Raw genomic sequence first — 15,861 nt, forward strand, 5'->3', positions numbered from 1 at the left:
ATTTTATTTTATTTTATTTTATTTTATTTTATTTTATTTTATTTTATTTTATTTGTGACAGGGTATCACTTTATAATCCTAGCCATCCAAGAACTCACCAAACTGGCCTCGAACTCACAGAGATGAGCTTACCTCTGCCTCATAAGTGCTTAGATTTCAGGCATGTGGCTCTATGCCCAGCATTTGTTTTTCAAGTAAATAATAATAAATGAAGTTTTATCCCAGGCTCCAGCCTTCATGACCCACCCAAGCCATACCCACTGCCCACCTGCCATGCAGATGCAAGTGAACTGGCCAATTCGGTCAAGACACGTGGCCTGGTTGCGGCAGGGCCCGGAGAGACACTCATTGACGTCGGTCTCACAGCGAGGTCCAGTATAGCCACGGCCGCACTGGCATAAGAATGAGCCCTGTGTGTTCACACACCGACCCAAATGTTCACAGGGATTGGCACCTGCAGAATGTTGGTGGGGCACGGGGGAGAAAAGACACAGCCGGTATAGGTGTGGCCAACCATGGCCCCACCCCTCCCTGTTTCAGGCTCCTTTCCAGAAGATACTCTCTCACCAATAGAGCACTCATCCACATCCTGGTCACATGCCCCTCCAGTGAAGCCAGGTGGACAGGTGCAGATGGCCCGACCACTCACAGGGTTTGTGTCACAGATAGCATCCTCATGGCAGGGGTTGCTGACACATGCATCATCCAGATGACACAAGAGGCCTAGGAAAGGTAAGCAGAAATGAAGAGCTGGTCCCCAGGTCAGTCCAAAGTTCCCACAAAGTATCTCCTTGCTTTATTGTTATCACTGTCACTATCATTACTAGCAGTAGCAGTAGCAGTGTACCATCTGGGGAGTGTGCACATGTCATCGTGCATGTGTGGAAGCCAGAGGATAACTTGGTTGAGTCTCTCCTTAGGCTTGCCAGCCTTCTCAGCAAGCATTCACGCACTGGGCATCTCGCTGGCTCATCCCTTGCTCCCTGTTTCTTGTTTATATTAACCAGCAGTGTGTTTAGTATCTTTTTTTATTTTTTAAGCCATTTATTATTAAAAAATGAAATATACAGAATGTTTCACATATGAAATATTGGTTCAGTATTATCTGTTAATCTGTTTATTTGATATCATTTGAAAATATCACAGAAACATTTTACAAATAAGGCACTAGGGGCTGGAGAGATGCTCAGTGGCTAAGAATACTGACTGCTCTTCCAGAACACCTAAGTTTGATTCCCAGCACCTACATGGCAGCTCACAACCATCAGTAACCCCAGTCTCAGGAGATCTGATGAATTTTTCTGGCCTCAGAGCATACCAGTCGTGCATGTAGCATGACATACTGTAGCAGACATAAATGCAGCCAACACACACATACACACAGTTTGGTTTTTTTTTTAATATTTTAAAAGATGGTAAATCAAGACTCAGGCATGGTAACACAATTCCTTAAACCCACCACTCAGAATACAGAAGCCCAAGGGTCATCTCTGTGAGTCTGAGACTAGCCTGATGTACAAGGATCATCTCTCGTGAATCTGAAGCTAGCCTGACGCACACATATTGACAGCATGTCCCAAACAACAACATCAAGGTACTTGCCACCTAGGCTGACAATCGAAGTCTGACAGCCCCCACACACACACACATACCATCCGATGTAAGGAACAAACAGACCTTTGTGACTTCTTTAGCTCCTGCCTTTTTCCCAGTTAGACCTCTCAATAGTTTCCCTACTCCAATGTCCTTGGCTTTGAACTATGCTAGCCTCCTCATGGGACAGAGGCTCTGCCTTCCTTCCAAACCCAGTGTCCAGCATACCCCTCCTCCCTCCTCAGTTTCTTTCTCCTTTCTTCCCTCATCTTTCGTTTCTTCCTTCATGCTAAGGATTAAACCCAGGGCCTGTGCACACTTAAGTACACACTCTACCAATAAGAAACATTCCCAGCCCCCAGGCTCTCTAATACTCAAATCAGAGTCTGTCTTTACCTTCATTCTGAAACCATTCTGTTGCCTACAAAGAAAATGGCCACTCACCTGTCTTCCCCATAGGGCAGGCACAGTAGAAAGAGGCCACACGGTCATGGCAGGTGGCCCCATGGAAGCACACAGCTGTCGCACAGTCATCGATGTTCTGACTGCAGCTCTCGCCCGTCCAGCCATTCACACACACACAGCTGTGGCCGCCCAGCAGGTTGAAGCAGGTGCCCCCGTTGTGGCAGGCATTGGGCTGCAGCTGACACTCATCCACATCTTCTGTGCAGAACTGGCCTAGGGCACAGAGATGTGCTAGTCTACGTTTCCTGTGTGTCCACCTGAGTTCAGCCATCCCAGCTCCCTGCAGCCCTGATACCCACCTGTCCACTCAGGAGGGCACTGGCAGTTGTAAGTGTTGACACCATCAACACATGTTCCCCCATTGAGACACCGATGTCCAGGACAGTCATCCACATTGACTTCACAGTTCTGGCCCTCAAAGCCTAGAAGGAGAGGACAAGGTAACAGTGGTCACTAACAGGCTGGCCTATGGTCCCCAGCTGCCTTCCCTGGGTACCACTTACTTACCAGGAAGGCAAGCACAGTCATATGTGACATCACTACTCTGCCTACAGGTGCCACCATTACGACATGGGGAAGGGGCACAGGGCACTATGGGGTTCTCACACAGCAGCCCTGTATAGCCGAGTGGACACTGACAGTGGAAGGATCCAAGTGTATTGAGGCAGGTACCACCATGGTGGCAAGTCGCACCGGCTCGGCACTCATCTATGTCATTTCGGCAGCTGCGACCCTGGTAGCCAGGTGGGCAGGCACAGGCAAATCGGCCATCCGACCCCACTGAGCAGGAGGCACCATGAGCACAGGGGCTGCTGAAGCAGGGGTCTGTCAGGGAGCAGTCTGGGCCTGGAAGAACCAGGAGAGGGTGAGCTTGGGACTGACCACATCCTTGCCTACCATGGGTTCCCATCCAGGCCCACCCCTTCACCTCGGAAGCCACGGAGACAACGACAGGAGAACTGGGCCCTGCCCGCGACCACTGAACTCTGGCAAACGCCTCGGCCAGCACAGGGGCCTGAGTGACAAGGGTCTTCCAGCTGGCACCGCTCACCCACCCAGCCTGGCAGGCACCTGTGGGAAGATGTGTGACAGGGACAGTATAAAGGATGGCAATGCCAGACAGATAACACAAGATACAGTCACCAAACAACACACTTGCCAAACAGTCAGACACATCCATTTATTCTTCCTTACTTTCTTTTTTTAGATAGGATGTCACTGCATACCCCTGGCTAGCCTGGAACTCACAGTAATTTACCTGCCTCTGCCTCTGCCTCTCTGCCTCTAGCACTGGGTTTAAAGGTGAGTGCCACCACTCCCAGCCATCCCCATTTATTCTGACAACAAATATTATTGGCACCTACTACATACTAAAACACAGCAGCAAACAAAATAAAAGTGATTCTTACCCTTTTGGTCCTCATAGCCAGGTCAGGCAAAGAAAACATAGACAAGTAACAAATTAATACGAAACATGCCAAAAAACAGCTTGTATAAGCCACAAGGCTTGTAAAAGATGTGGTACATCCTGAAGAACATGTCCCAGAAGCTGTGACTAGCACCTTATTTCTTTTTAAAAGAGATGGGCCAGGCAAGGTGGTTCACACAAACCTGGCACTCAGAGAAAAAAGCAGGAGGATGAGGAGTTCAAAACCAACCTTAGCCACATAGCAAGTTTGAGGCTAGCCTTGACTGCATGAGACACTGTCTCTAAATCAATACATATATTTTGAACAAATAACAAGAGGACTTGGAACATAGCTCAGTGGTATTACACTTGCCTAGTACACATAAAGCCCTAGGTTCAATCCCCAGCACTAGAAAAAGGAAGGGGAGAAAAAAGAATTTTTGCCGATGTAATTGTGACGTATATTGAGACGAGTTCGCTTTGTATTACCGAAGCCATTTTTTAAAAGATTTCTTTACTTTTATGTGGATAAGTGTTTTTCTCACATGTGTGTATGTGCGTGCTGTGCGTGCCTGGTGCCCATGGAGGTCTGAAGAGGGCACTGACATTAAGGATGCTTGTGAGCTATCATGTAGGTTCCAGGAACCAAATTCAAGTCCTCTGAAAGAACAATACCCGATACTAACTGTGCAGCCATTTTTCAGGCCCTATTTATTTAAGCATGTGTATACATGTGTGGTTGTGTGTGGGTATGTGTGCACCTGAGCACAGTGTCCTCAGAGGTCAGAAGCCCTGGAGCTGGAGTTACAGTGAGTAACCACATAAGGGATCAAACTGAGCTCTAAACCACTGAGTCATGCCACCAGTCCCAGTACAGTATCTTTAGAAGAGAAAAGCCAGGGATATGGCACAGTAGTAACTCTTGTATGGTGTGTGCAGGGGCCTGGGTTCTATTTCCAGGACACAGGAGAGAGACAGATAGAAACTAAAGAGAGAAGAAAGGTCATGTGCAGAGAGTAGGGGGAGGCAGCCATAAGCCTGAGCCAACCAGAAACTGGAAGAGACATTAGAAAGTCTTCTCCCCCTGGACGGTGGGTAGAAAAAGCCAGTTCTGGCAACGCCTTGATTTCAGACTTCCGGCCTCCAGGATTTTCCAGAGTACATATCTGTTGTTTTAAGACACCCTGTCTATGGTAGTCTGGTACAGCAACTGCAGGAAACTCACAAGCAGCCGAATGAGTAGGTGTCATATTTTTGCACACTAAAGAAGGTAAAAAAGGGTAAGCCAAAGGGTGATGTGGGAAAGGGCATTCCAGGTAGTGGGAACAACAAACGAAAAGCCTCAGACTCCAGGAGGCAGACACACCCAGAAAGAGCCAGAAACCACACAGACACATACAACTGGGCATACTGGCCTGGCAAACACAGACACCAAGCCTCAGCCTCCCTCGCGAATATGGGAAACTCTCACTCACATGGAGAGGCAGGAAGATAGCCACAAATCATAAACTCCTTTCTCCCATGAGCATGCAACCCTCCTCCCATGGATCGGGTGGGGCGTGGCACGGGCACCTTCGCCCTCATGCTGGAAGAAGGGCCTGTGGCCCTTTCCCCAAACCTAAGGTAGTCCTGGGTGTTAGAAAACAAAAACTAAAAGATTTAAGTTTGTAACCTTTCCACGGACAAAAGTGAGAAGGACTAAGGAAAGGGATTAGAGAAGTCAAAAGATCCTAGCTCTGCAGGGACACAACTAACTCAACCCTCCTCTCCTCTACCCTATCCGCTCCCTGCGAGGATCCCCTAGCTCAGTCTAGTTTCAAACGCCAAGGGCAGAACTCAAAGCAGGTGACTCAGTTTTTAGCGTCACCCTACAATACTCCCCCACACCCTCGAATTCCATTCCCAGATAAACACGTCGAGGCTCAGCCCTGCAGGGGTGTGGGTGGCGATCGAAGCTGGGAGGTGATGCTCTCAGCCCCCCTTCCCAAAGATCTGCAAGGCGGCGATGATGACGCGCCAGGAGGGGGCGCTGCGTGCAGGGCGCTGGGGACCCTGGTATCACCGCCAAGGCTGGGCGCGGCACCCTCCCTGCGCCCCGGGCGGGTTCCCACGCTCTGCGCCTCGCGCCCCAGCCGACCGGTCGGGCCGGTTCCAGCCCCGCGCCCCGCCTCGCGGCTTTAGCTTTAGGGGAGACGTAGCGGGGCGGGGAGGAGGAGGAAGCAGCTTCCAAAGAGAGAACCGACCAGCAAGACAGACAAGGACCAAGCGACGGAGAACTCCGAAACCTTCTCCCGGGAGGAAGACTGGGGGGGGGGGGGGGGGAGTATCAATGGGGGAATCACTCCTAAGAGGACCGGAGAATTTGAGAAACTGAAAGAGTGGATAGGGATGAGAGGGACATAGGCTGCGGTTCCCCAAAAGATCTACTCTGAAGCCTGAGCGAGCTCCACTCCGCGGGTTCCGGGATCCCGGAAGCCGCGTGAGCCGGTGATTCACCTGTCGAGGGGCGGGGCAGCCTCGGGCGTATTCACCTGTCGGCAGCCGTCCAGGCGTGTAGTTCCACTGCGCAGGCGTCCCGCCCCGCGGCTCAGCCTCCCTTCCAAGCTACTGCTTCCAAGCAAGGGCACACTCTGCCCTCCCAGCAACAACCGTTGTAACCCTCAACCTCAGGATGCCCCTCGGCTAGTAACCCCCAATGAAGCTAAATGGGATTCCGGCCATTGTAATTTCAAAGGGGGCTTTTCCATATCGTAAGTCATCCTGGCCCCACCTACCTTGAGGCTAATCCACGGGCTAGCCCACACGGTATTGAGTAAATGAACACACTAATGAACGAACTAATTAATAGCTGCTGGGTGGACTGCTATTACTATTAAAAAAGAAAGCAAGACCAATAAGCCCACAAACCTTGAGGTCCATCCCCTCCGACCCAGGTTGTAAGTACTGGGCAAACACCACTGAACATCTAAAGCCCTAAAAAGTTTCAAAAGTTTCTTATTTTTTAAAATAGTTTTAATTTTTATTACTCTGTGTGTGTGTGTGTGTGTGTGTGTGTTTATGTGTGTGTGTATTCATGTAGAGGTTAGAGAACAACTTGTCGAGATTGGTTCCATCTTTCGATCTTTTGAGTCCCCAGAATTTAACTCAGGTTGCCAAGTTTAGCAGCAAGTGCCTTTACCTACTAAGCTCTCTAGCTGACCTCCCCTCCCCCCCACTTTAGAAAACAAAACATTGAGACAACCTCACTCTGTGATAGAGCAGGCTGCCCTGGAACTCTATGTAATGCAAATTGGCCCCCAAGAAAGGCAATCCCCCTGCTTCTGCTGGGACATACATACAAGTGTAAACCACCCAGTTAAAGGTTCTTTTCAAATCCTCACAGCCAACCTCATGAAAGAAAAGCCATTGCAGATGTAAGTGTCTGGGAAGATCCCCAACACTTGCTCCAGATGTCACAGAATTTAGAGCTGTCTGCCTCTGGTACTTCTTTCCCAAACACCCCCTCTTCTTCCCCAACCTTCTGCATTTCCCAAATAATTCTTGGGTTTCTTGCTGCACAGTCACATGTCAGGGAAAGCATTCCTGTTTCACAGATGCAGTGAGGTTCAGAAAAGAGAAATGACTAACCAAAGGTCACACAAACCAGAACACAGTAAAACAGGGCTCTAAAATAGGTCTCCTCTGTGCCTCCTGTATTCTGAGCTACAGGAGGGTATGGACGGCCTCATCACTGTCAAGTCACTGTCATTGGCCTTGAAAATCAATTTTTCATTCCAGAATACTGTGACTTAATTAACTAGTTTAAGGCTCAGACACTTAGCAAGATGCTGTGAGATTTGAGCCTCCACTCTTAAAGCTGTCTGATTCCCATAGGGAAACATGGGAGGGTACCCAAGCCACACACGTGGAGGAAGTGATACCAGAGGCAGAGGAAGAGGACAGATTCCCTCCCCCATGCAGGGCCCACTGATGGCGCTGGGCCAGACACTCACAGGCAAGCAGCGTCCCGGGAGGGCTGCTGGTGGGTGCACCGACCTCCATTTGCACACGGGCTTCCATCCAGACAAGGGGGTGCTGTGTGTGGGCAAAAAAGGTGGGGAGGTCAGACAGGCACCAGAATTCCAAACCATAAGGACAGACCCTCCTCTCCTGTCTGCCAGGCAACAGCTGCACTGGGCTAGGAGGGTATCTGTGTGGGTACTGAGAGGCCCCCTATCTACAGTTCCCACGGCCCCCCCGCCCCAGTCCCAGCTGTTGGGGCTGCAGCTGTCCCTGCCAGCTCAAGCCCTGGGAACCACAAGGCAGGGGTGGGAAGGAGGAGTTGACTTGTGCCAGATGTGGAGGCTCAGAAAGTTGCCCTGACTAGGATGTGCATAACAGAGAAAGGGTACAGAGTAGAAAGTGAAGATTTGAGTGTTGAAGGAGATCTGCAGCTTCAAGGCCACGTCTTGGAATGATGGAGAAGGCAGGCAATGTTGGGCCTGTGTCTACAGTCCCTGCTAGCTCTTGAAAGAGTAGGCAAAGCATGCACCTAAGAGGAACTGACAGCAGCAATAGAGATGGCTTCGGGTACTAGATGGATAGGCTATGTAGTGTAAGGGAGAGAGCGCTGGTGTAAAACCCGTGCCGCCCTCCCTCAGGGCATCCCCATCCCTTAGGGCTGTATCCCGCTTTGGGTGCGGCAGGCTTGCCAGATGGGTGAGAGGTGTGGCCAGGTCTGAGCTAGTGGAGAATTATGTGCTCAAACAGGTGTGGGCCCCTAGACATTTTGTTCCTCAGAGAGAGAAGAAAAGGGGATTGAGGAAGAATTGGGAAACAGGAGCAGACAGAAACTGAAAGGAGAGAAAAAAACAAACAAACAGTAAGAGGCTGAATGAAGAGTGAAGGACCTATTCATTTTTGTGACATGACAAAATGTGTGAGGGGAGACACAACCATGTGAGGTGTGTGTGTGGGTATGTGTGTGAGTTTGTGTGACAGTCTGTGTGGAGACTTGAGAGTATTAGACCACTAAGTGACTAATGGTGAAAGTGCATGTTACCAGGCTGGTGTCTTCAAACAGCATAGCCATGTGTTCATGTGTACGAGTTGCTTGCACTGTGCATCCACCTATATGAACAGCATTATTCAAGCATACAGCTTTGTGGCCGCTGGTGTGTCTGTATGGGTCATGTATTGGCAGCTATAAATGTGACCTTGAACATGAATGCCTACCAAGCCTTGGGTGACCCATGCCTGTATGATCATATTTGACTCTGTATGAATGCACATCAGCATATGAGCAACAAACACATGTCTTGTGTGGTCCAAGTGTGCATCTATGGGTGTGCTAAACCTGTGCACATGCGGTTTTTTCCTTTCTATGTGTGACAGCCCGTGAGCCTGCGCTAGCCCCGCGGGGGCGGTGGCTCCTGCCCAGTCCTGCCTAGTTGAGCCTAGAGGCTAAGCTAGGGACGCCACTCTATGCAAGTCTTACCCGGCCCAGCACTGAGTCCCACCATGGGCGCCCTAGAATCCCTGGCCACAGCCAACGGTCTATGCCCCTCCCCCGCTGATCAGGCCTCCCGGGGCAGGGATGGGGGCGCCCCCTCAGTCCCCGCTCAGGCCCTCCGTGGGTCCCGCTTTGTCTGGCAAAGAAAGCGCGAGGCCGGCCGGGGGGAAGGGGGTGTCTAGACGGCGAAGCCATTGTCCCGAGCGGGGGAGGGGAGCTCAGAGTGGAGGAGGAGGGGCAGGGGGCCCAGGCCGGCTGGGGAGGGGCTCCGGCCACAGGGAGGGGGCCCAGAAGCCGGAGATGAGCACGTGGACCTCGCCCCTTCTCCTCCCGGCACAGAGGCCGGGTCCCGAGGCTGCGGGATCCGGGAGGCCTGCAGAGGGAACCGGCAGCACGCGGGGGAGGGGGCGCGGGCTCCGCAAGGGCTCCGGCTCCTGCATCTCGCGCTCCAGCGCCGGGTCTTGCAGCTCTCCAGCCTGAGAAGTTTTCTCCGAGTTCAGAGCTCCGAGAACTTCGCGCCCCCTCCTCGCCCCCCCTTCACGACCCGCCCGGGATAGGGGAGGCGCTTTTGTGCAAGGGGTCCTAGGCCTTGGGGGTCCTTGAGCCCCCTTCTTAACCTTCCCAGGACTCCAGGCAGAAGTAGGATGGGGGAGCCTGGAACTTTTGGTATACCTCGTTTCCGAATTTCAGCCTCAGATTCCCACAACTCCAACTCCCAGTCTTGGACTCCTGATTCATTCAAGGGTCTCGATTCCTCGGGCCTCTAGGACCCTACATTCCCATCACGAATCTGTGCGCGCTCCATGCATGACTGGTACACTGCCCCCATCTACTGCACCTCTGCCCCGGCTTTAGTCCTGGGGTGGCAAGTCCTCTAAGTTCCAAACTTAGGATATTTTTTTTCTTCCCCGCCCCTGCAGCCCCAGTCCCACCCTCCGAGTCCCTGATCCCTCACCTGCAGCCCCCAGCCCCGCTAGCAGCAGCAGCAGGGGCAGCGCCCGCGTGGGCGGTGGTGGCGGTGGCAGGGTCATCAGGCGACGGCGGCGGCGGCGGCGGCGGCCCCGGGCCCCCAGCCCCATGGCGGCCGGCCGCGACCCTCCCTCCTCCCTCCTCCCTCTTTCCCAGGGCTCCGGGCACGTCCCGGGCCGGCCTCCCCGCCGCCAACTTCGCCGAAGTGAGACTGTCGGGCCGCCCCGCCCCCAGGCCTGGGCGGCTCGCCACGCCCCGGGGCCGGCTCTGAGCGCCCCCGCCCCCTGCCCGCCCTCCGGGGATCCGACCCCTCTACCAGCCAAGCCTGGGACTAGCGTACTTTGGTACACTCACGTCCGCCACAAGAGCTGCGAGCTTAACCTGCGTGACACGACAGGTATCCAGCTCATGAGCACATCCATCGTCATCCTCCAGCACACAACCAAAGCCAGGGCTCACATACACAGCTATGACACAAACGCAAACACCCCGGACTCCAAACCCTCTAAACCTAAGTGTAGAGAGGCTACAAGTAGCCGCCGCTGCACCCGTGCAAACCATGTAGAAGTTCCATGGGGACACTAAACACCAATCACCACAAAACTCAGGCCCAACCGGGCCACAAACGCGGGGCAGCATGTGTAGTGCATGTGAGTCTCATGTGCCTGTGTGCAGTTCTCTCAAGAAGCAGCCTCCTTTCTCCTACAGTGTGGTGATCACAAAGGTCTACCGAAGAGGGAAAGGTGCTTGCTGCCAATCACGGACACGAATTCAATACCGAGGACTCCCATGGTAAAATGAAAGAACATTTTATCATACATAGCCTTCTGACAGCCACATGCATCCTGTGATACAGGCACTCCTTTTTTTTTTTTTTTTTTGGTTTTTCGAGACAGGGTTTCTCTGTATAGCCCTGGCTGTCCTGGAACTCACTCTGTAGACCAGGCTGGCCTCGAACTCAGAAATCCACCTGCCTCTGCCTCCCAAGTGCTGGGATTAAAGGCGTGCGCCACCACTGCCCGGCTGATACAGGCACTCCTAATCACACTGTGCTCGGATGCTTGCTAACACACACACACAAGAAATAAGATAGAATACTTTAAATAAGCTCCTATCACGACCCACGCTTTACTGGTTTACCACGAAGCCTATTATTCCATTGCCATTAACTAATTGGGTTTTACTACCAGGAAACCTGCAAAAGCTTTAAAAGCCCTCTCTGTCTGGAGTGAGAATGGAAACTCTAGAGGTCTATTCAAGGGAAATCTCAAGAGTGGGGTGGAGGGTTCTGTTCTTGTACATCCCCATCACTAGGAGCCCACAGGGCTGGTACAGAGGACCCACATAACCCTGGAAGAACATACACAGATACTCCTGTGGTAGAAGGAGAGAACCAACTTCCACGAGTTGTCCTCTTACCTCTACATTGTAGAGGTCACATTGCCCCCCCCCCCGGAGTAGGTAACTAATAAAAAAGGGTTTTTTTTTTTTTAATTGGGGAAGGTGTCATGGTGCATACACTCTCCAGAAGCAGAGGCAGAGAGATCTGTGAATTCAAGACCAGCCTGGTCTACATAGCAAATTCCAGGACAGCCAAGGATACATGTTTTAAAGATTTATGTGTGTGTGTGTGTGTGTGTGTGTGTGTGTGCGTGCGCGCGCGCACACACACACACACACATGCAGAAGCCAGGGAAGGCACTGCATCCTCAGAACTGGAGTTATGGTCATTTGTGGAATACCCAGCTTGTTACATGAGGTGACTGGAATCTGAGCTCTGACCCTCATGATGGTGCAGCTCCCTGAACAACTGAACAGTCCTTCAGGCCCACTTTGTTGTTGTCCTCCTTTAGGAGCTTCTCCTTTTCAGGCAGAGTCCCATGCAGCCCAGACTAGCCTTGAACTTACTGAAACCAGAATGACCTAGAAGTCCCAATCTTTCTGGCTTTGCCTCCCCGGTGCTAGGATTACCAGTGTGTGCTTCCATGCCTGATTTTCGTGATGCTGGGGCTGGAACCTGGGGCTTCCAGTATGCTAGGCATTCTGCCATGTAACCACAACCCCAGCCCCCACCCAAGTTTATATTCAAAGTTTTCTGGTTATTCCCAATGACATCCTTATAGCTTCTTTGCAGACTCAGAACTGGATCCCAGATATTCCCCTAAAGTTGCTCCTCTGCCTTATTTGAGGGCAGTTGTTTAAAAGGATACCTCTCAATGAATGACCTACAAGTTCTACAAAATTAACTTTATGCATCTTTAGCAGGATCTCTGCAGTCTTCCCAGGGCATATTATCAGGGTACCTGCCATCTTTCCCCCAGTATTGCTGCCATTATGCTTTGACGGCTTGGGCTGAGTTGGTGAAGTTTTCTTCCTCTTTTCTCAATATTCTATTTATTTATTTGCAGTGCTGAGTTGATGCCTAGGGCCTTGAGCATGTTGATCAACTGCTCTACCAAATGAGCCACTCCTTTTGGTGTTTTGACACAGGATCTTTGTATGTAGCTCAGACTTCCCTTGAACTCACAGTCCAGGCTGACCTTGAGCTTTGGAATATACCTCCAATTTCCTAGTACTGAGATTGTAGGCATGTGCTGCCAATCATGGTGTGGTAGTTTGAATAGGAATAACCTCCTATTCATGTATTTGAATGTTTGGTCCATAAGGAATGGCACCATTAGGAGATTTGGCCTTGTTGGAGTAGGTGTGGCCTTGTTTGAGGAAGTGTGGGCTGGCTTTGAGGTCTCCTATGCTCATGCTTTGCCCAGGGTAGTATGTAGTCTTCTTCTTCTGCCTTCAGATAAGTTGTAGAACTCTCAGCTCCTCCAGCATCATTTCTGCTTGCACACTGCCATGCTTCCTGCCATGACAATAATGGACTGAACCTCTGAACCTGTGAGACAGCCCCAATTAAATGTTGTACTTTATAAGAGTTACCATGGTCATGGTGTCTCTTCAAAGCAACAAAACCTTAACTAAGGGCTGGAGAGACGGCTCAGCAGTTAAGAGCACTGACTGTTCTTCCAGAGATCCTAAGTTCAATTCCCAGCAACCACATGGTGGCTCACAATCATCTGAAATAGGATGCCCTCTTCTGGTGTGTCTGAAGACAACTACAGTGTACTCACAAATAAATAAAATAAATAAATCTTTAAAAAAAACAAACAAAAAAATGTAACCAAGACAAATGGTATCCTCCATAATAGCAAGTGAATATTCTGTAAGGGGATATTCTGAGAGTATAAATGTTCTGACATGGCCGGGGGGTGGTGGCGCACGCCTGTAATACCAGCTCTTGGGAGGCTGATAGTACACAGCCCTGGCTGCCGAGGACTGGCTATAAAGATCAGACTGGCCTCAAACTCACAGAGATCCAACTGCTTTGTCCTCCTGAGTGCTAGGTTTAAAACTGTGTACCACCACACCTGATTCTCGATTTTTTGTTTAAGTTGAGCCATCATTTACATTATATAAATTTACCTATTTGAGATTTTTGATGTTTACAATTCAGTGCCACTTCATATAGATATGTAACTTTATTTGTCCCTGTGGTTGGGGGTGGGCATGCACAGCATTTGTGTAGAAGTCAGAGGACCACTTGTAGGAATCAATCTTCTCTTCTACCTTTGTGGGTTTGGAATCAAACTCAAGTCATCAGGGTTGGCTCTGAGCCATCTCTCTCGGCCCTCAGAATAGTATTCCATATAAATAGAATCCTGAACTTGTGTCCACCTTCTCTTTTTATGAGAGTGTACATTGAGACAAGGTCTCAGTATGTACCCTGAGTGGCCTGGAACTCACTGTGTAGGCCAGGCTGACCTGGAGCTCAAAGAGCACTCTCTGCTGGAATTAAAGGCATGTGCCACCACATCATGCCATGACTTTTCCTTTTTACTTAAAGCTGGAAGTGTTGAGGATCTATCAAAAGCCCTGCATTTGCCAGGCCAGTGTCTGTCCACTGATCTACATCCTCAACTACAATTTTTATTTTATTTGTTTATTTGTTTTGAGATGGGAGAAAGAACTCACTACATCGCCAGGGCTAGTCTTCAACTGCCGTGCTTAAATGATCTTCCAAGGCCAGGGATATATATAGCTTAGTTAGTGTAGTGGTTGCTTATTGTGCACTGAGTCCTGACTTGGATCCCCACCACCACAGTTTAAAAACAAAAAAACAAAAGAGCATCACAGGGCCACATGCCTAGAATCACAGCACGGAGGACACAGACTAGACCCTCAAGGTCATCTGCACCTATGTAGGTAACTCCAGGCCAGCTTAGGCTACCTGAAATGCTATCTCAATGACAAAAAGGTAGGCTAATAAGATGGCTCAACAAATGTTAATTTGTTTAGTGTGTGTGTGTGTGTGTGTGTGTGTGTGTGTGTGTGTTCATATATTCCATGGCTCCAATGTGGAATGGAGTCAAAAAATAGTTTAGTGGCTGGGCGGTGGTGGCGCACGCCTTTAATCCCAGCACTTGGGAGGCAGAGGCAGGCGGATTTCTGAGTTCGAGGCCAGCCTGGTCTACAGAGTGAGTTCCAGGACAGCCAGGGCTACACAGAGAAACCCTGTCTCGAAAAACCATAAAAAAAAAAAAATAGTTTAGTGATGTAGGTTGTCCCTTTCCTTTGTGTGGGTTCTATGGATTGAACTCAGGTCACCTGGTTTGCCTGGCAAGTACCTTTACCCACTGAGCTGTCTCACTGGCCCTGTTGCTGTCCTTAGTTATTTGGTTTTGGTTTTTTGAGACAGGGACTCTCTATATAGCCCTGGCTGTCCTGGAACTCAATCTGTAGACCAGGCTGGCCTGAACTCACAGAGATCTGCCTCCTGGGTGCTAGGATTAAAGGTGAGTCCCACTTGGAGCTGGAGAGATGACTGAGCAGTTAAGAGTATTAACTGTTCTTCTAGAGGACCCAAGTTCAATTCTCAGCATCCACATAGCAGCTCACAACTGTCTATAACACCAAGGTCTGACACTCTCACAGACAGACAGACAGACAGACAGAGACAGACAGACAAGCAGATGAAACACCAATGCACTTTTTAAAAAAAAGTGTGTGTCACTATGTCTGCCTAGTCATTAGCTTTTGTTTTGCTGTTCTGAAGATGGAACTCAGAATCTGGTGCATGCCCAGCAGCCAACTATACCAATTAGCTGCTTCCGTAACATTAAGAGCTCAGATTTGAACTGGGGTCTGAGGGACTCCTGGGCATGTGGATTGCAGGGGAGGGATAAGAAAGGAGTAAAAGTTGGACAAAGAAGGAAAGAAAATGTTGCATAAGAAGGAGGTAGGCTATTCACTGCAATGTGCTGAGTCAGCTATCTGTCAACTGACTCAACCGTGTCTCCTTAATCAGCCTGGGCAGGTGCTGCTCAAGTTCCTCCTCATAGAGCCCAGGAGGAAATCCAAGCCCCACCTCCTTATCCTGTTGTGCAACCCCCATCATAAAAAATATTATACCCAGCAGTGGTGGTGCACACCTTTAATACCAGCACTCAGTAGGCAGAGGCCACCCTGGTCTACAGAGAGAGTTCAAGGAAAACCAAAGCTACAGATCCGGTCTTGAAAAAAAATTATTACATCTTATTGGCATTGGAGAAATGGCTCAGGGTAAAGAACACTAGTGTTCTTGCAGAGGACCTGAGTTGGATTCTCAGCACCCATGATGGACTGCTCACAACTACCAGTAGCTCCAACACTAGGGTATTCGACTCTTCTTGCCTCCAAAGACAATTGCACTCGCATGCATAAACCCATACCCAGACACACACATGATCAGGACTAGTAAAAAATGAAATTGCGTTTTACTTACTTTGTGTATGTGATGATGTGCTTGTGCCACGTGGGTATAGAGGTCAGAAGACAACCGGAAAGTCACTTCTTTCTACTATGTGAGTTCTGGGAATCAAACTCAGGTCACGAGGTCTAG

General features: G+C 50.1%; 1 protein-coding gene across 1 annotated transcript in view; it reads right to left on the bottom strand.

Annotated features, from left to right (window-relative positions):
• Notch3 (notch receptor 3) overlaps window positions 1-10,127 on the bottom strand; it is a 44,733-nt gene extending 34,606 nt beyond the window's left edge. The window contains exons 1-8 of the mRNA XM_028783527.1: window positions 9,913-10,127; window positions 7,459-7,540; window positions 2,987-3,129; window positions 2,566-2,904; window positions 2,358-2,480; window positions 2,038-2,271; window positions 568-723; window positions 269-454 (exon numbers count right to left, since the gene is read on the bottom strand). Coding sequence (XP_028639360.1) covers window positions 269-454; window positions 568-723; window positions 2,038-2,271; window positions 2,358-2,480; window positions 2,566-2,904; window positions 2,987-3,129; window positions 7,459-7,540; window positions 9,913-10,036 — 1,387 coding nt within the window. The 5' untranslated portion in view covers window positions 10,037-10,127. The remainder of the gene's footprint in view (window positions 1-268; window positions 455-567; window positions 724-2,037; window positions 2,272-2,357; window positions 2,481-2,565; window positions 2,905-2,986; window positions 3,130-7,458; window positions 7,541-9,912) is intronic.
• Between the last annotated feature and the right edge of the window lie 5,734 nt (window positions 10,128-15,861).

This window comes from Grammomys surdaster, unplaced genomic scaffold (assembly GCF_004785775.1).
Source record: "Grammomys surdaster isolate TR1022 unplaced genomic scaffold, NIH_TR_1.0 1149, whole genome shotgun sequence".
NCBI classification, from domain to species: domain Eukaryota; kingdom Metazoa; phylum Chordata; class Mammalia; order Rodentia; family Muridae; genus Grammomys; species Grammomys surdaster.